We start from the raw sequence: 20494 nt of genomic DNA, 5'->3' as shown, positions 1-20494 counted from the left end.
GGCTATTTTGCCTGAGTGTACATAAATCTGGCGAGCCATTATAGCTCACTTTCTGTATGAAATCCCACTTCCTGTCTTTCCTAATAACTGCATCCTCTGCCAGATCCTCATTTGTGGGTAGGGATCCTGACATTTAATTAATGCTCTTTCCCTCTGTGAACACCAGTCTTTTGAATTTCTCATTTACTACTTTGCATTGCTTGTTAACTTCCCACGTCTTTGCCTCTGATAATCCTAACTGGGTTTCAATTACTGAAGATAAACCAGTTTTAAAACTGTGTCTCCACAGCTCTTAGTATACTAGCTTAGCATACATGTTCTATATTAGTAATACTTCAGTAGAATAAGATAGAAAAGACTAATTATTAAATACTGATTTATTGATTTACTTAGTGATTTACCTAAAGTCCTTCTTATAGTGCTTATTGTCAAACACGACTCCAGTCATGCTACCTGGAACAGAATGACCTGGAGAAATAGCTGAAAACCCAAACTGAACCAAAAACAGTTGCTACCCTTAGCAACCTGACCACAAGAGCTTACGTCTGCCATATGCCCTTAAAAAACAAAAGGCCCCAATCTAACTTCCATATATATTTTGCTTCTGGAAAAAGCCCCACTTGATTGCTTGCCACACTGAGTGGTTATATAAAATAAAATATAAAGGAAAACTGGACTTGGACTGAGGTTTTTCAGGAGCTGGAGGTCCTGGTTCAGTCTCCTGGTGAATACGTCTCCTCTCTTCTACTTTCATTAGTGTCAGGGTGCTTACTCCAGACAGATTATTGCAGCAATATTTATATTAACATCTAAGAGGGTCTACTCTCCTCACAACACATGAAATATATGATAATAAAATTAGATTTTAATTTTAACCTTGAAAGTTCTTTACATCTAATATTTTGAGTTATGTACTTTCATGAACAGAACTGAGTATTTATCTACCGACCAAGTAAAAATTTCAATATTATAAATTTTGCATTTATATACAGTTCTGGGACTGAGCAATAAAAAGTAAAGTCAATTCAATTCAATCTCTGAACTCTAAATTTCAAATCTATAAAGTTGGTCTTAAACTTCTATGAAAACCTTCTAATATAAATCCATAATATAAATGTAATTTTTATACATCATGAAAAAGTGTTCTTGGTTTCAGGGTATTCCAAAAAAAGTTTTTTTATTTTCTTTTTTGGGTATTTATTTATTTATTTATTTATTCTTTTTTTTTTTATTAAAAGAAGACAAAATATCTCCTTTCATTATACATACCAATCCCAGTTCCCACTCCCTCTGCTCCTCCCATTCCCGTCATTTACACTCCTAACCCTCGCCATATCCTTTCCTCAGAGAGGGGAAGGCACATTGCTTTGGGGAAGGTTCAAAGCCCTCCCTACTATATCTAGGCTGAGCAAGGTATCCATCCAAAGAGAATAGGTTCTCAAAAAGCCAGTATATTTATTTTGGATTTTTAAAGAAAAAAAGTTATGATTAATTGCTAAAAAATAAGAAAATTGGCAGAAAGAATTCTCATCACATAGAATATGGATCTTAGAGTTATAATAGGTTGGGTAGAAAGTGTCGTGTGTGTGTGTGTGTGTGTGTGTGTGTGTGTGTCCATCACCAAAGAAGCAGGTGTTGAAGCTTGATCTAGCAGTGCTTCTGAGAGGTCACTAGATCACAAGGATGCCTAGCTTGTCAGTGGAATAGCTATTAGGAGTTGGGATCTCACTGGAGGAAGTAGCTAGCGGAAGACACAGAGGCGCATATTTTCACCTGCATGGCGTAGCTTTCCTGTCCCTGCCCCTTCTTCCTGTCCCTGCACCTGCAGGACTATCTTTCCTGTCCCTGTCTCTTCTTTGTGTCCCTGCACCTGCAGGATGCATCTTTCCTGTCCCTGCCTCTTCTTCATGTCCCTGCACCTGCAGGACTAACTTTCCTGTCCCTGTCTCTTCTTTGTGTCCCTATACCTCTAGGATGCACCTTTCCTGTCCCTGCCCCTTCTTCATGTCCCTGCACCTGCAGGACTATCTTTCCTGTCCCTGCCCCTTCTTCGTGTCCCTGCACCTGGTGGGTGGTGATGGAAAAATGTAGTCAGAATTTGTTGAACAATCAAAAACAAAGCTTTGTTTTCTTTTTAATATTCCATTACATGCTTTGAAAAAAATATTAGGGAATTTTATAGATGGAGAATTCTTTAAACATTAAATTTTTCTCAAAACTGCAATATGTCTAACACTTGAAATTTCTTTTAAAATGATGATGAATAGAAATACAGACATTTAAAATATTAAATATTTTAAATATTGAGCCTTAGCATTACCACTAAAATATTACTTAAAATACATTTACTATATGAAAATTAATTTTACAATGATTTTAAATGTTAAGAACTCTTTGTACCTAGTAGATTCTTTCTTAAATTAGAAAAGATTAAATCGGCATAGATTTAATTGACTTTCTATATCTGCCAAATCTCCATAGACATGACATTATTCAATTTGATCATTATAAGTGTTCCATCAGAGAGTCATAGCAGATTGAGGAGGGGAGGGAAGTAAGATGCCAGAACTGCTGGCATTGGGGTTTAGAGAGCTTGTGGGAGCTGCCCTCTGTGCTGTGGATGAGCTGCTTTGCAGCATTCTGAGCCTTTTCCCACTGCTCTAAGGCCTGATATCGCGCATGTCTCCAGATATTGCTAGGCGTCTTTTGAGTGGCACCATCTCTCCTCTTTAAGAATTGTTGTTGTGCCACAGTGGCAGCATTGGGCTGAGAACTCAGATCGCATTGCTCCTCAGTACAGAATCTTAGACCCTTGACATCCAGCCTTTCATGTGCATGATTTCTTCCATCACAGAGACTTCCCAGGACACAGGAAAGTTTCCCAGACTCAACTAATGTTCTCTTTTCACCTCATGAATAAAATGCTTTCCCCCTAGACCTTCTGAACTATTCTCCACTGATTTACATTCTCCAATTCTCCTGAAAATTTTTGAAAAATAAACTATACAAAGGAAATGCAAGGAATCCACATACCTTCTTATGAAGTTAGCAAACAGTATTCGATGAGAGTAACCAAGCCTCCGAATCCTGGCTGTTTCCAAAATCCCTGTGCAACGCAGCTGCAGCAAAACTTTCTCCTTGTCATACTTTCTTGCCTGCCTCTCATTATTTGGCTTGATGCAACGCACAAAATGAGGTTGGCCCACCACCATCTTAGATAACAAATCCATCAAGGAATACTATAATATACAACCAGAAATCGATTTCATGGTATGACATTAAAAGAAGTATGAGTTTGTAGGCCTTCACTTTTGAGAATTAATGTTACAAATAGCTAACCACAGTGAGTGGAAAGAGATCTGATAAGAGGAAAAGGAATTCATCTACAACTACAAATCCAGGGGTAGAAATGTAGAGGCAATGGCTGGGAGGTTGCCTAGCAACTCTAAAGGCAGCATTAAGTGATCAATTCATTTTTTATATATTTTAAAAGTAATTATGTCCTCTCAAGCAAACATACCAAATTACAATATTGAGACATATAATTTGGTTAATTTACTTTATATACTAATTTTCTTGTTCTACTCTGTCTTTGTAGAAAGCATAAAAAACAAACACTTCAATCTCTGTTGGAATCCTCTACTTTAAAATTAGGGCAGACAAGTAAGTCTCAAAAATAGGACACAAGAAAGTAATCAAATTATTATCCACTTAACTATTTTACTGTGCTTTAGCTTATTATCTTATTGATTTGGGGAGAATATTGTTATTAATATAGTTATTAAAACTGTATTCTGTACCAATGGTTTGTTAAAATAATAGCCGATTATTAGACAATTAAGAATATCTCATTAGGACGAACAGAGTTCATTAGAAGTGGAACCTCAGCGAATTAGTTATCTCCAAGGCCAGGATCAAAATTTCCTGGAGGACTGGGAGTTCTAGTGTTGGAAATGCAAACAGCTAGAGTTGCAGGGCCAGTGCAGCTCTGATGCTGAAGCTAGACAACTGGATGCTTCCCTCTTGAGGACCAAACAGCTGCAGCTGTCCCTGGAGCCTTTGATTACATTATCTGTGAATCATCACTCCTATACTCATGCAAACATCTGCCCGGCACTGGGATCCCGAGGTGACAGCGCCTGCCAGCTTCCCAGCAATTAGGCATAGTCACCCTCCTTCCACTCTTGTCAACAGAAGGAAAAATAGCTTGAGAACATGCTACATACCATGTGCAATCAATCCTCTGTCAATCTTTGCTTCAACCTGAATTACAAGGAGTCCATGACCTGATCAGATTCAAACAGTGTTGGATGCTCTCACCCGAATACAATAATCCTGTGGACAACTCACTTAAAAAAGTCAACTAATCTGGCTGTAAGTAGGTTTAGTGGTTCGCCAGTGCTGCCTTGATGGTATAAAGGGACAGAGCAGCCGTGGGCATGGGTCTTAAGCATGCAAGTGTAGCAGGCAATACTCAAGTAGGATTTGATACAGTGGCTACTATGAACTTGGGCTTTGAGGACATGTAACACAAGTATTCAGACAATTTAAAAAGTGGTTTGTGGTTCCATTAGAGAAATGCATAAATGCATTGGACAACCAATAGCAAATTTAATATGGTTACATCTACGTCTTCTGTATTAAGTGCTACTGTTAGTAACTGCCAAGTTTCAGGTGGCATTTTCTCCATTGTCCTGGCTGGCTGATTGGGAGGAGGTCAGTGAAAACTGGAGCTGGACTGAGAAGTACTTCCTTTTTTCTTCCTCCCACATTGTCCAAAGAAAGGTCACCTTGTTCCTAGGCCCTGCTGTGTGCTGTGCCTCTCTGCTGAGGCTCCTCTTCGTCCCAGTCCTATAATGGACTTGTTCCTCCTGCTGTAGGTTATCAGCTCACGTTTGTGCAAGGAAACATGGGCTGGAGGTCCACGCTCAACCATGACCAGCCTTGTTCCTTCCTAAAACCTCACAGGGACATTGAACTAAAATGTCTTTCTTCTCTTTCTTTCTTTCTTTCTTTCTTTCTTTCTTTCTTTCTTTCTTTCTTTCTTTCTATTTTTTCCATTCTAGTGGGAATGTCAAATGCTGTACAGACTTTCTTGTTTTCTTTAGAGACAGAGCCTCACTATGTGGTTATGGCCATCCAGGAATTTGCTGTGTAGACCAGACTGGCCTTGAACTTAACAGAGATCTTCCAGCCTTTGTCTACCAAGCTGGGATTAAAGAAAAGTGTCACTTTGTGCAGTTTATATATATTTTTTTATCAAGTTATAGAATTCAATTGTGATTTTCATGGAGTAAGATACCAAAATAAGCAATCTACAGATGAAACTATATATTAACACATCTGTACCAATGCATCTAATGGGTGTAATAAACGTTACCTTTTGTCAGTTACCACTTTTCATATGTAACTAATTTAGGATGGGCATTGTCCTTAAATACAACATATCATAATTTAACATCTTACTCTAAAATACGATGCGACCGTTTGAGTTTTCATGTTGGTGGTTTCACAGGCATGGCGTGTGATGTCTCTAGTTTCACCCTAAGGAGACCAAAGAAGACAGTAAGGCCTTGCCATGTTCTTCACACTGTAATCTACAAGGAGCACAGGGCATTTTCCATCAGTTTCCTTTAGTCTAGGTGTTCAAAGGCACAAAGCCATAAAATGTTACCGATATTCTACTTTAAGGATGGTTGTGCTAGCCACATTGTCTGTGTTGACTGGTCTTGTGCAGAACATGAATGTTTCTGACCCTGGCCACACATATATTTTTATTTAGAAATAGAATAAAATTTAAAGATTGAAAAGATTTAGGAATATACAAGAACGTCACGATGTTTGAGATGCTGTCAGTAAAGCAAACATAAGAATAATAGTCTTACCTTGGTCAGACTTGTGGCTTTCTCTGAATTCCTCATCTGATAGTTTATTATATTTTTAGCTTTAGAAAGTGGCAGGTTACCTATGGGAATGCAGGTAAAATTAATTTATCTTTTAGAACCTTTAGTGACTGCACATTTTTTCCTGTTATTTAAACTATTCTGAGTATGTTAGGACTCAGAGGCTTGGTTACCTATTTATTGAAACAAGAATAAAGAATATTATATGAAGAATTATAATAAATCTTTTTTTTTTCTGTGTAGTCCTGGGTGTCCTGGAACTTGCTCTGTAGACCAGGCTGGCCTCAAACTCAGAGATCCACCTGCCTCTGTCTCCTGAGTGCTGGGATTAAAGGTGTGCCCCACCTCTGAAAGGTTATAATCAATCTTTTTTTGTTTTTGTTTTGTCTTCTCTTTCTCTGTTCTCCTCCTCCTTTCCATCTTTCTCTTTTCCTTCCTCCTGCTCCTCTTCCTCTCTTTTTCATTGTCTTTGAGAGGAGCTTGCTATGCAGTCCAGGATGACCTCACACTCACGGCAATCCTCCTGCTTCAGTCTCCTGAATTCCAAGAGTGCAGACAAGTGCCATCACACTCAGCTACCACACATTCCAAACTCAGAAAGAGAAGGAAAAGCCAACCATCTATATGGCAAAGCAGGCCAGGCAGAGGTGAGTGACAGGTTTCCTCTCAATTTTAGAAGATGCGGGCAGACGGTGACGAGGGAGCAGTTCACTTTGCATCTCTGTATCAGCTTCACAGTGAGCACTCACACCTCAGGAAGTGCTTTTAGCAAGTCAAGTGTGGATGATGTCAATATGAATTTTCAATCTTAGCATTCAAATGTGTGGTTTATACATTCATGGCAGTGAAACAGGTAAGGTTGAAACAGCCACAAAGACTTGGCCTTGAATCACAGCTGTTATCCTTAGTTGGGCTGCTGTTGGTCATAGCCTGTAGTTTGGATACTTAAATAAGGCTCACTTTAAAGTGTTTAATAAAATGACATACAAAGAGTTCAGAACCAGAATTTTATATGTATGTATAAGGATGTCAAAGCAAGTCAAGGGAGGGAGGATAATGTTTTAAACAAATTGTGTTTGAGTAACCAGAGGAGGGTTATGGGGATGGAAGGAGAGCTCACAGAGTTGTGAGGGACATAATGTGTGTGGTTAACAGGCTCACTATTAGTTACAGGGATGCATATATGGGGTTTTTACATATGTAAAAACCAAATTTTATTTGACTAAATATTTCATTTATACATCAATAATAAAACCATTAAAAAGTTTTCATAATTAGCGGCTGAAGAGTAGGCTCAGAAGTTAAAAGCACTATTTGCACCTCTAGGGGTCCTGAGTTCAGTTTCCACCAACCACATGGTGGCTCACAACCATCTTTAGTGGGATCTGATGCCCTCTTCTGGCATAAAGTTGTACATGCAGATAGAGTACCCCACATAAAATAAAAAAAATCTTTAAAAAAGCTTGCACAATAATTTATAAGTACAATATAAAGAACCCAAATATTATATACCCTCTAATTAATGAATGTGAGGATACATAAGGAGTCTGGAGTGAGGAGAGAGATAGCACAAACTTAATCAGCAGAGAGCTCATGACCACCAGGGACAGTCTGCTCCCTGCCCACTCCTGACAAGAGCAGCTTTCTCTTGAGGAGAGTGGACTCTTCTCAGGAACAGCCAGGACACTTCCGTGTTCTTGGTGAGAGTCTCAAATACTTTCTTTATAAGATCCTCACTTCTGTAAATTAATTTCTGTGCCTTCCTCAGATTAGGAATAAATGATTATCCAGTAAATCAAAAATAAAAAAAAAAACCACAAAAAATCAGGGACCACGGTCACAAAAAAAATCACAGAGCTGGAAACTACTGTATGAGGCCTAGAGGAACCTTTTCAAAAGTCAGCTGCCTTACCTGTTTTGGTCAGAGGATGGTTGACAAGTTGTCGAATTACACTGTTTTCTGATGACCTCAGAAGCAACACAATATCAGTTGGGAGTGTGTCTCTGTTTTTTGCTAAGAAGCCACTAGCACTATAGAGGACCTGTGGATACAGGTGTCACGGTGATTATTACAACCACACCATCACTGCCATCCTCGAGGCTTTACGAGCTCTCAGCCTGTACTGAGCAACAGCCACACAAGACTGTGCATGCAATTCCTTACATTTGGTCAGGAAAGCTGTACATTTCCTTTATTGGGAGAACCGGAAGCATAGAAGAACCATCCCCATTTCTCTGAGAACTGGTCCAGCTCTCCTGACTTCAGTATGATAGGTCTTACCTAACTTGGAGACTGAACGCTGTAGGGGTGTGTGTTTCTGGAACTTCTAACTAATTTTAAGACTTTAAAAATATGAACATATCCCAAAGATTTCTGATGGATAATAAAATGTGCTGTTATGAATTGAATCATGTCCCTCCAGAACTTATGTTAAGAGGCCATGTGAAGACTGGGTCATGTGACATCTGTCTACCAGCCAGAGTGGCTTCATTAGATGACAACTCTGCTCAGGGGACCACGGTCTCAACATTTCACACTCTAGAACAACAATAATAAACATCTCTTGTTAGATCATTCAGCCTGAGGTACTCTCTTTCATGAATTAAATAACATGCTTATTAAAAACAGCAGGATAAAATGGCCATAGGCAATTCTTAATTGATAACCAAAGCAGCCTTTATTTGCTAAGTCAAATGCTAAGAATCATGAAAGGTTATAATGAAAATTATATATATATATATATATATATATAATATGTATATATGTTATATCAATTGAAATCATATATTGGGCTGGAGAGATGGCTCAGTGGTTAAGAGCACTGTCTGCCCTTCCAAAGGTCCTGAGTTCAGTTCTCAGCAACCACATGGTGGCTCACAACCATCTGTAATGAGATCTGGTGCCCTCTTCTGGCCTGCAGACATACACACAGACAGAATACTGTATACATAAATGGTGTAGGAGGTTCTTCAGTCTGTGAATTGCTTTCATTGGTTGAATAAAGAAACTGCCTTGGCCTTTTGATAGGGCAGGAACTTAGGTAGGCGGAATAGACAGAACAGAATGCTGGGAGGAAGAAGGACAGACAGGCAGACGCCATGAAGCTCTTGTCTGACACTGATGTTGGTTAGAATCTTTCCTGGTAAGCCACGACCTAGTGGTGATACACAGATTTAATAGAAATGGGTTAATCAAGATGTGAGAGTTAGCCAATAAGAGGCTACAGATAATGGGCCAGGCAGTGATTTAAATGAATACAGTTTTTGTGTGATTATTTCAGGGGTTAAGCTAGCCAGATGGGATGGAACAAAGGGGCCCTGCCCTCCCTACAAAACATAATAAATAAATAGATTAAAAATTATATATATGTGTGCTTTGCCTGCATGTATGTCCATGCACCATATATGTGCAGTACCTACCAAGGCCAGAAGAGGGCATTAGACCCTCTGGAAATGAAGTTAGAGTCAAAGCTAGCTGTGATGTGAGTGCTGGGAACCAAATCCCCTGATTCTCTGCAAGAGCAGCCAGTTTTCTGATCCACTGAGCCATCTCTCCAGCCCCTCAGCTTAGGGGGATATATTGTTAATGGCAAAGGTCATTGGGACATTCTCTGGCCTCTGGACAAATATATAGGGCTTCTCAATTAGTTTATTTTTCAATAATTTTCTCATTTTATACATTACTTCTTGATTTTAATCTTCATATCTCAACAATTATGGCAGAGTTCTGAGGGGATGGCCCATTACTATCCATGGAAGAGAGAGTTTCCTTGGGTTTAAGACAGCATATCTGAGGTTGGACAGGTGTACAGTTGTGTTTCAACCATGTATTAACACTTTTTTAAATTTAAGACCAACCATTAGTTTGCTCCACACATCTGGGGCAGCTCTGCTAGCTGACTATTTCTCTTAGTACTCTCTCTTTCATTTGGAGCAGGGAAGGGTATTGGCTGAAAAAGTGGGGGTGAGAAGAGGGAGGGAGAGAGAAAGAGGGAGATGCAGGGAGATGGAAGGAAGAGGAGATGAAAGAGAGGAGAGAGACTGAGGGAAAGTGAGAAAAAAGAAAGAGAAGAGAGAGAGGAGAAAGAGAGAGGAGAGGAGAAGAGAGGAGAGAGAGAGAGAGAGAGAGAGAGAGAGAGAGAGAGAGAGAGAGAGAGAATGGGAAGACGAGAGGGAGCAACTGCCCCAAGGTACTCTTTAAAAAAGTAAAATACAGATGGCCACTGCCAACTGATCATTGTAGTCAGACTGGATGACAGGAAGACAGGCAAACAGAAGAACCAGGACCAGATGGAGGAGATAAGGGTCATTGCAGCTATCTCCTAACAGACTAAATCAGTTCTACTATGTTTTATTGACAGAAGGCTGAAGAGTGAGTCACAATTCCCATGAGTTCTTACTTTTCCCGCATAGTGGTGAATGCCAAAACTAAGCTCCAATCTTTTGGGTCTCCAGAAGTACTGTGATTTCAGGTTATCTTCAAATTTTTCTGTAGAAGAAAATGGAGATCCTCAAGTAAAATTGATGGTCCGAAGTTATTTTTTTCCCATACAATGCATGGTGAACAGAGATATTTTAATACAGTGAAGTCACAATCAAGTGTGTATCACTGCATCTTACTTCAGAGCAGGTCTCGAATGTAATAGTGGGTCAGAATCACCTGGGGAGCACTGTGGCAGTATGGGCTATTGGCTCACCCTGTGAGTGCAGTATCACTTGGCAGGTCCAGGGAGGGAGCCAAGAATTCGCCAGCTCCTGGTATTGCTCATGCTGTGGTGTGATGGTCATAATGTGAGGCCAGGCTCTAACCCTAAAGCCCTGATGGTGTGGCTTTCCTATCTATTTGGTTACACGAGAAGCTCAATGGGTTCATACAGGCAGTCATTTTAAAACATCAAGCACCTGCTGTCAACTTATTTTCCCTATGACGATAAGGTATTTTCCTTTTCTGTCTGGTGTCCAGGGGACAAAACAACTCATGTCAGGAGAAAGCAATACCATGTTTATCAAAAGAAAATGAGGAAGAAAAAAATGAACCCACATTTTCTCTAAGTGCTTACATGCATTTTATGAACAGGAAACAATGGCTTTTTCATTTACTTAACAACTCAAAACCCCCTCCCCCCTATTTTATGTTGGACCTTCTCATTTTAACCACTTTCTTTCTGAGGTAGGCTCTCAGGTATCCCTTGCTATATAGCCAGTGGGTACAGTTTTAAGGTTGTGAGGTTTGCTTCCTAGAGCCCTCATAGAAGCTCACAGGGTTCATGGTTGTAATCACAGGGAGCACAGGTGGGGACAGATGGGCCCAGAGACTTGCTAGTCAGCCAGGAGAGCTGCAACTGTGAGCTTTGGGTTCAGTGAGAGACCCTGTCTCACAAACTCAGGCACACAGTGGTAGAGGAACGCATCTGAAGTGGACCTCTGGATTCAACATGTCTGTATGAGTAGGCACTTTTGACATGCACTTTTACACACAAATAAGTAAAAATATGTATATATACATATATCTGTATATTGTTTACATTACTGATTTTTTTCTTTCTGTTCACTATTTCCTTTTACATTCTAGAGCTGTCCTTGTTCTGCCCCAGTTTCTGACTTAGGATAGATAACTTTTATAGCGATTTATAGTCCAAGATTTCACATTTGAGATTCTACCATGATGGAAGCAGAAACCCAATCTCCAATCTTGTTTAATTCATCACTATTAATTTTACAATACTATAAACACTCACTGGTTTAGGCATAAGTTCAAAGATCACTTCTGGAAAACCAGGCACCGCAGGCTTTGTGGCAGCTGCTTGGTTGCAAATCATTTCAAACAACTAAAACTCAGTGCCTGGGAAAGCCCCGTGCCTTTGGAAATCCACAGTCACCCAGGTATAAAACAAGCTCACCTATGAGAGTCTGGTCAGTGGCCTTGGGAAACCTACTTTCCTCGTCAAGCAGGGACAATAAGCCCATTGGCTTCTGTAGGAACATGTCTAGGAGGGGCCGGTTGTCTTCGTATTCAATAACTCTAGCATCCACATCTTCATTTAGGTATTCATTCTACAACAGGTTATGAGCCAAACAAAAAAATCACTTAAAACTGAATAATGTATAGGTGGATAGTAATTACCCAGGTTTCCATTTTACATATATTAGAATAAATTGCTATCTGCGACATCGCCTTAAACAGAGTGTATCATTTTGTTTCTTTCTTCGCAGAACTGCTTGCTTATTAAAATCAGCACTGATTATAATCAGGAGATTGGTAAAAGGACTTTGCCAGTCTCTCAGAATTTCAGATGTCTGTGCTGTTAAGGGAAAGTGGTTACTGGAAACGGCTGTGTCCCAGAACTTGCCAACACGACTGAAGCATATCCTAGGTTATGCTTTTCCTATTGTCTCTCTCAAGAGCACTCATGTACGGTTCAGTGGTGGCTTCAGAGGCTGACCCTGCTAGTGGAGTGGATAGCATAGGACATGGAAACCATCTACAGCTTCAGCATCACGACACCAAGGCATAATTCTAGGCTCAGCTAGAATTTTCTGACTTTTTAAAAACTTCCTCTCTCATCTATCAAACCAACTCACAATATGGTCCACTGATAATTGTTTGTATCATACAATGTATGAAATAACCAGACATAGCCACTGGCAATGACGGCAGAAGCATGGTGTGGTGCTTCGAATGTTCTCAGTCTAACGTGTATTTTAAATAAGATAAAACATAAGTCCCAAAGAATCATAAAGCTCAAAAATAGTTTATCTAGCATTAAAAATAAAAACAATTTCTTGAAGTTTCACAGCTCTTACTTTTGAAGGTAACCTTGGGAGAAGTCTGCCAACCTAGAATTATTTTACTGTTAGACACATTATGCTCGCAGCATATAATAGCTTAAATCACAGTTGCAAAGTTCAAAAGAATTTCGTATGTTTTATATAGAAAGTCCACGAGGTTAAGGTCTCAACTGATGCAACTGTCATTTCTTTCTCTTGTTGGTGTCAAAATCCATTGCATGCTTTTGTGGCAGGTCACACAGAGCAGGAAGAAACAATGGCTTCTTCAAGGACCCTTGTTATTATGAACTCCAGATAAACCACAGAGAAAAACTTCTACAGTTGCAATCAGGGCTTATAAATGGCTTATAGTAAAACCATACACTACATCTTATAGGAAGGATTATGGCAGAATGCCCAGTTATCTTTAAGCCTATGTGGACATATGACCCATCATCCTTAGTTCTTGGGTCATGTAAAGGAGAGAGTGAGAAGAGCTGTACCCGGTACTAAGCTGAACTGTGGAGAATATGCACTAGTCTCTGTTCTCACTGTTGGAATTTAGAAGGCCGGGAAGTGCACGCTAAGCTTCAGGGACCATCACAGAAGAGGGGAAGGAAAGATTGGAAGTGGTCATGGAGGATGGAGGGAAACAGTGTCTTCTGGACAGGACAGGATCACTGCACTCAAGAACTCAGAGCACCTAATTCAAGATTCAGCAAAACCACTTTTGGGAATATACCCCAATAATGCTTAATCATACCACAAGAACATGTGCTCAACTATGTTCATAGCAGCATTATTTGTCATAGCCAGAACCTGGAATCAACCTATATACCCCTCTACAAAACACTGGATAAAGAAAATGTGGTACATTTACACAATAGAGTACTACACAGTAGAAAAAAAATAACACTTTGAAATTTGTTATCCAGGCAAATGGATGGATCTAGGAAACATCATACTGAGTGAAGTAACCCAGGCCCAGAGAGATAAACATCATATGTATTCACTCATGAGTGGCCTTTACAATAAAGCAAAGAAAACCATTCTACAATTCATAATCCCAGAGACCCAGATGACTAAGAGGACTCTAAGAGAGATAAGAATGAATCTAATCTACATGGGAAGTAGAAAAAGACAAGATCTTCTGAATAAATTGGGAGAGTGGGGATTATGGGAAAGGGTTGATGGGGAGGGGGGAGGAGGAGAGGGGAGCAGAAAAAACATATAGCTCAATAAAAACAATAAATAAAAGAAAAAAGAAAAATATAAAAATTTTTTAAAAATGGAAGTTGAAAGTCATTTAACTACATATTAACAAAGCAAAGGAAACCAGGAAGTTTGAAGGTTCTTCAAGTTGTGTTCTTCATTTTGAGTGTGTTTGGTCAAGAAAACCCACATGAGGTGCATCTTGGAGGCCACAGCCCCAACAAGCTGAAATGCTTAGTGCTAAAAGCATCATCTCCTCCCTGAGACAGGTTTATGATAATGCCACTGATCCCTCAGATTCAAGCAGTGGCATGGGAGGATTTGTCATATCCTGATGGAGCCACAGACTTCCACATGGCTTCTTAGGCAGGCACAAATGTAAGCATCGCTTCCTCAACACAGGTCAGTAACATGGGAAAGGCCATCTGTTCTCATCGTGGGCTCACCTCATCTGAGAGACCATCCCCCAATCTCCAAGACTAATTTAGCAAATTTCTTTCTCCAACTGGTCCCTCTTTGTACACCCTATCATACTTGGAATTATTTTATAGCATTCCTCGTATTTATATTTATCGTTTTTCATGTCTCCCATTGTAATAAAAATTCTATGAAAACAGCTTTCTACTGTTTACCTCTGTATCTAGAAAGAATCTTACATAGTAAACATTACATGCACGTGCACCCCACACTAGCTTCATTCACATGTTCAGGCCCTAGCATCTAATGCATTTAGGGACAGGACTTTAAGGAGGTACTTTGTAAATGAGGTCCATAAAGGTGGGGCCCTACTCTAGTGTAGCAGCTCTACTTCTAAGCAAAGTAAGAAACATCTTGATTCCCATACACAGAAGACACATGGACATGACAGACATGCTGACTCTGGAGAGAGGCCTTGGAAGAAATCAACTCCATCAATGCTTTTATCTCAGACCTTCAGCCTCTAGAACAATGAGAGAATGAATTTCTGTTGGTTAAACAAATTTTCTTAAAGTCCATAGCATTTTATTACAGCAGCCAACTAGCACACCAAGCTTTCTGGTTTTTTTTTTTTTTTGCCTGTACAGGTTATTTTGAAAAATCAGTTTTCCACAAGGACAGCTCATGCTGTGGAATAAAAGAACACTCATACATTGCTGGTGGAAGTGTAAGCTTATAAATCACTATGGATATCAGTGTGACAGTTCTTCAGGAAGATAGGAATCTATCTATTTCAAAACCAGCTATACAACTCTTGGGCATATACCCAAAGGATGCTTCATCCTACCACAGAGACAGTTGTTCAGCCATGTTCACTGCTGCTCTGTTTGTAATAGTCAGAAATTAAAAACAATCTAGATGCTCCTCAACAAAGAATGGAGAAAGAAGTAGTACATTCAACACATGACGCAGTATTATTTGACCATTAAAAATGACATCATGAAATTAGCAGGCAAATGGATGAAACTAGAAAAAAAATAATTGTGAATGAGGTATCTTAGACACAGAAAGACAAATATAGTATGCATTTGTGTATATAATTTGATTTTAGTTGTTAAGTCAATGAATGATAACCAAGCTACTATCCATCCACAAAACCACAGATGGTAGGTATAGAGCAATGGACTAGAGGGAACAGATACATCTCATTGGGAAAGGCAAATAGAATAGAATTTTGTGGATATATGGGGGATAGAATAGGAGGATCACGTGGGGATGGGAAGGGGAAAGTGGTACTGGGAAAGAATGGGGGAGAGACAGCTAAAATTAAGGCCATTGGAGGGGTATTCTGGAAACCTAGTATGGTTAAAGCCTCCTAAAATATATGCACATATGAAGGTGATCTAAATGAAATGGCCAAATCATCAGGAAGACAGTGATTTAACAAGGTCCTATTGCTGAAGGCAACATCAATGCAGCTCATTGAACATGAAGGTGTGGAACTGTTGCCTACATAGAGCCTTCACCCCATGTCCTAGTGTCTTCATTCAGGAAGGCACTCTGCACACTATCAAAAGAGAAATGTAAACACCAAGCCATCCACAAACCCTTCATCTACAATGGTGAACTACCTGAAAGATATGCTAGGGTAACGGTGGCTCAAAGCTTGTGGGAATAACCAGCCAATAACTGATCTGACCTAAGGTCCACTAAAAAAGATGGAAACTGTGCTTGACACAGCTTTGCCCAGAGACCTAGGGCAAAGTCAAATAATGCCATTCAAAAAAAATAAAGAAAATTTGGAGATAAAATGACTTCTAATGATATAAATGACTCCTAATGTCAGAAATATGTTACATTTATCATAAGAAATAAGTGGTTTCACATACCACTATTCCAACAACTATTTTCTCATATTATGCTGTAATTTCCTAGGCAGAAGATCTAGCAAGTAGACCCAGCTGGCACGCTGCCCCAATGCCTTGCCTAGCATTGGCTGAAGCTGTCAGTAACTGCTCACAGGAGCACACCCAGGAACTGAAAATAGAATGTCTGGGGTGCTGATAGCCAACACAGCTGGGTGCGGCCTGTAGAGAAAGTGGGCTGCTGCAGATTATCAGATGGGCAAAGATACCTGGTTATGCATTGGTGAGGCTTGGACCCAGATCGTGGGGTATTAAAGACAAACATTCTACCATCGTCCCCAGCCTACCTAAAAACGGGCAGATCTGATAAACATGTACATAAAGCTGCAGGCTACAAGATCAGCATATAAAACCAGTAGCTGTTCTATATAGCAACACTGGCCAAGAAAGAAAAATGCACTGAGAAGAGCTTCAGAGAAGTTGAAATACCCAGGAATAAATCTACCAAAGAAGGTGAGAGACTTCTGCAATAAAATCTTTATGCCACTGGAAATAATAGGTAGAAGGAGACACTAGACAAAGAAAGTCCTCTAAAGTTTATAGACTGGAAAAAATCAATAATGTGGAAATGGCTGCATTGCCAAAATCTATCTGGAGATTCAATGAAAAAAAACCATCAAAATTCCAGTGACATTCTTCACAGAAAAATAAAAATATAAAAAAAATTATATGGAAGTACAAAAAATAGTTAAAGTGAATCCAAGCAGGAAAAACAAAACCAACCAAACAAAACAACAAAAAACAAACAAACAAACCACTGCTGAAAATAAAATTGACTTCAAATTATACCTCAAAGCCACAGTGACAGGAAGCACAGCACAGACACAGAACAGCCACATATATTTATCCACAGAAGATACAGCAGACCCAGAAAGAAGCCCACACAAAACAGCCATATATATCTATCCACAGAAAATACAGCAGACCCAGAAAGAAGCACACATAGCTACGCCCTCTTAGCTTCTGAGAAAGGGTTCAAATTACACACTGGAAATAATATAGCTTATTCAACTGCTGGGGTGGATGAAAAGTGTAATTCACCTATAGAAGACTGAAATCAGATTCATATCTCACATCCTGTGCAAAAAATCAATTCAAATGGATCAAAGGCCTTCATCTAAAACTTGGAACATTGAAACTGCTAGAGTAAATTATAGGGAAAATACTTCAACATGCAGGATTTGGAAAATTTCCTGAAAAGGACTCCAATAGCATAGGAAATAATCCCCAAAACTGATAAATGAGATTGCATGAAATTAAGGGGAGTCTGCAGAAGGAGCTATGAGCAGATACTATAGATGCTTCACTAGCTTCAGCTCAGATGGGAAAGTCATATCCAGATCATAGAAAAAAGTTAATCTTCCAAAGCTTTAATTGCCAATCAATAAATGGGCTAACAAAGAAACAAGAAACACAAATGGCCACTCAACATTTTAAAAGGTGTTTAACACTAACAGCCACTAGGGAAATGCAAATTGAAAGCTACTTTGAGATTCCATTTGACCCTAGTCAAAATGGCTGTCATCAAGGTGAAAAAAAAGACAAGAAATGTTGGTGAAAATGTGGGAAAGAGGGATCCATATGTGAATGCAAATGTCCATTTTTTTCTGGGAGTAGTTTCAAGACAGGGTTTTTCTGTGTAGCCTTGCCTGCCTTGGAATTTGCTCTGTAGACCAGGCTGGCCTTAGACTCAGAGATCGATCTACTACCTCTGGAGTGCTGGGATCAAAGATGAGTGCCACCGCCACCCAGCTCTTAGTTTTTATATAATACGGCTACCTAGAAAGGGACTCCTGAGAGTGGAGAGAGGTTTTAGAGGAGGCACTTGTCATGAAAGTGGACAGTGGACTGACTACTTAGAGTCTGAGGTACAGTAAGGGAAAGGAAGGGGATGGGAGAGCGAAGGGGGTGGAGCATTAATAAAAACAAAGTTTGCATGAAAAAGTCATAATAAACTCATTGCTTTGTATGTTAATTAAAAACAAAATTACAGCAATCATATGGACCTATGCTAATTTTACATTTCACTGTAATTACCTTTATTAAAAACTTCAGAAGTATCTGGTGATGGTGGCTTATGCCTTTAGTCCTACCTAGCACCTGGGAGGCAGAGGCAGGTGGATTTCTGAGTTTAAGGCCAGCCTGGCTTACAGAGTGAGTTCTAGGATAACCAAGGCTACACAGAGAAAAACTGTCTTGAAAACTCAAAACCAAAACCCAAACAAACTAAACCAAAACACAAAAACATTGGAAGCTTAAAATGAAATCAGATGAGCAAAACAAGTACTAAAAATTCTCATATCACATTGAGGGTGTTGCTCAGTTTCATCCAGGAAGGAAAAACAGACGATGTGGGAGGTATGGTTTTGGAGATGAAGGGCTGCTCTCCAGCCTTGACCCTCATACTCTAAACCTGGGAGGCCTGTGTAAGTCGAGGGAGAAAACAAGCTACTCCCATCAGGAGCTGCTGAGGGGCTTCATGATTTGGTTGGATATAAGCTTTTATACTCAGTGGGTAAAACATGTAAAGTCTATTTGGATATAGTCTCAATCTCTAAACGTTTTTGGAGTATTTAAAAACCAAAGATTTGTTCATCAGAGTCTCCTAAATGTGTAGACAGAAGTTTCTGTCCCAATTGGTCCTGCATCTGTTCAGTCTCAAAGAAACACATAGAAGCTTATATTAATTATTAACTATTTGGCCTATTGCTCAGGCTTATTACTAACTATCTCTTACAACTTAAATTAACCCATAATTTTTATCTATGTTTGGCCATGTGGCTTGGTACCTTTTCTCAGTGAGGCGTTCTCATCTTTCTTCCTCTGCTTCTGACTGGTGACTGCATCTCTGCCTTTCCTCTTCCCAGAACTCTCCCAGTCTGGTCGCCCTGTCTATACTTCCTGCCTGGCTACTGGCCAATCAGCATTTTATTAAACCAATATGAGTGGCAAATCTTTAAAGTGTACATGAGTATTATCCTACAGTATTAAATGTATTTCACTGTCTTAATAATTAAATGAAATGCTTAGCTGGGTGTGGTAGCACACACCTTTAATCCCAGCATGTGAGAGGTAAAGGCAGGTGGATCTCTGTGAGTTTAAGGCCAGCCTGGTCTACAGAGCAAGTTCCAGGACAGCTAGAGGTACAAAGAGAAACTCTGTCTTAAAAACAAACAGACAGACAAATAAAAAACCAAACCCAAACCAAGCAATCAACTAATCCAATAAAAGACTATAAAATGCTTTTTATAAATTGGAAAGTTAAAATAATACAAAAATTACCACCAATATGCACACAGTTTTAAGAAGGAAGAAATTAGTGCATATAGAATAAGTCATTCTTCAGCAAAAAAACTTTTAGTCTTTATAAAAGGTTTGTTTTGAATCACCCACACAGTTTTTAAGATCAGACTACTGATTTCTATCGCCTACACAATTTTTTTACATCAGATAACTGATTTCTTTTACTTTACAATATTAAAAAGTTTGAAGTGTAGGAATTACATATTGAGTACATTTTTATTCTTCGTAAGTGCTACAAATTATGTGTTGAAACCTATGTTAGAAATGTACAGCACTCTAGGTTGTGAAGAGCTGGAGACAAAGTTACCTATATTTCTTTCCACAGGAGCAGATAGAACAGTGATTTTTTTAATTTATTGTTTCAATATGTACTTTAGATTTTTGCTTGCAAAACAGCTCAATTTTCAGGTCTCACCCACAGTGGCTTTTTAAATGCTATATGTAATGGTTGGTCTATGTGTAGAAACAAATATGAACACATCATGTTAAGAGTCAACTTCAGTCCAGTTAATGTGTTGCTTGAATGCATGAAGAAAGATCATCCAAAGTGTTGGGAGGTATACATGAACACAGAGTAGGTTTTCAGTATTCTAAAACAATGGCTCGCTAGCACCATATACCTGTACTGAGGAGTGTCCAGTGGTTCTTAGGAACGCTGGCATTTGTTCTGAGTCAAGCTGTGGTTGGTGTCTTTCCTTCAATTTGAAATGTAAATGAGTAGGATGGCTTCATTCATTGTGTGTGTTCTATATCACACTGAGCACACAACAGTATAAAAATTAAGTCAGAGGACAAAACCCACTCCAGTGGCAGCATGGAAAAGTTTTGACAATGGATACACATTTCTAACATGACAAATGTGATCACACACCACTCAGACTGCCTAACACCCTTGGTTTTTGTTGAGTTCTTTCTCATATGAAAGAAAACCATAACACACACACACACACACACACACACACACAC

General features: G+C 39.3%; 1 protein-coding gene across 1 annotated transcript in view; it reads right to left on the bottom strand.

The window, feature by feature from the left end:
• The window catches only part of Myo3a (myosin IIIA), a 207223-nt gene that overhangs the window by 48514 nt on the left and 138215 nt on the right, over positions 1–20494 (bottom strand). Inside the window, exons 19-24 of the mRNA XM_005354744.2 lie at positions 11804–11957; positions 10304–10392; positions 7816–7945; positions 5886–5965; positions 5467–5544; positions 3034–3239 (exon numbers count right to left, since the gene is read on the bottom strand). Coding sequence (XP_005354801.1) covers positions 3034–3239; positions 5467–5544; positions 5886–5965; positions 7816–7945; positions 10304–10392; positions 11804–11957 — 737 coding nt within the window. The remainder of the gene's footprint in view (positions 1–3033; positions 3240–5466; positions 5545–5885; positions 5966–7815; positions 7946–10303; positions 10393–11803; positions 11958–20494) is intronic.

This window comes from Microtus ochrogaster, chromosome 16 (genome assembly GCF_000317375.1).
Source record: "Microtus ochrogaster isolate Prairie Vole_2 chromosome 16, MicOch1.0, whole genome shotgun sequence".
Classification (NCBI taxonomy): Eukaryota; Metazoa; Chordata; class Mammalia; order Rodentia; family Cricetidae; genus Microtus; species Microtus ochrogaster.
The sequence above is the reverse complement of the archived record's forward strand: the minus strand, read 5'-3'. Positions and strand labels throughout refer to the sequence as shown.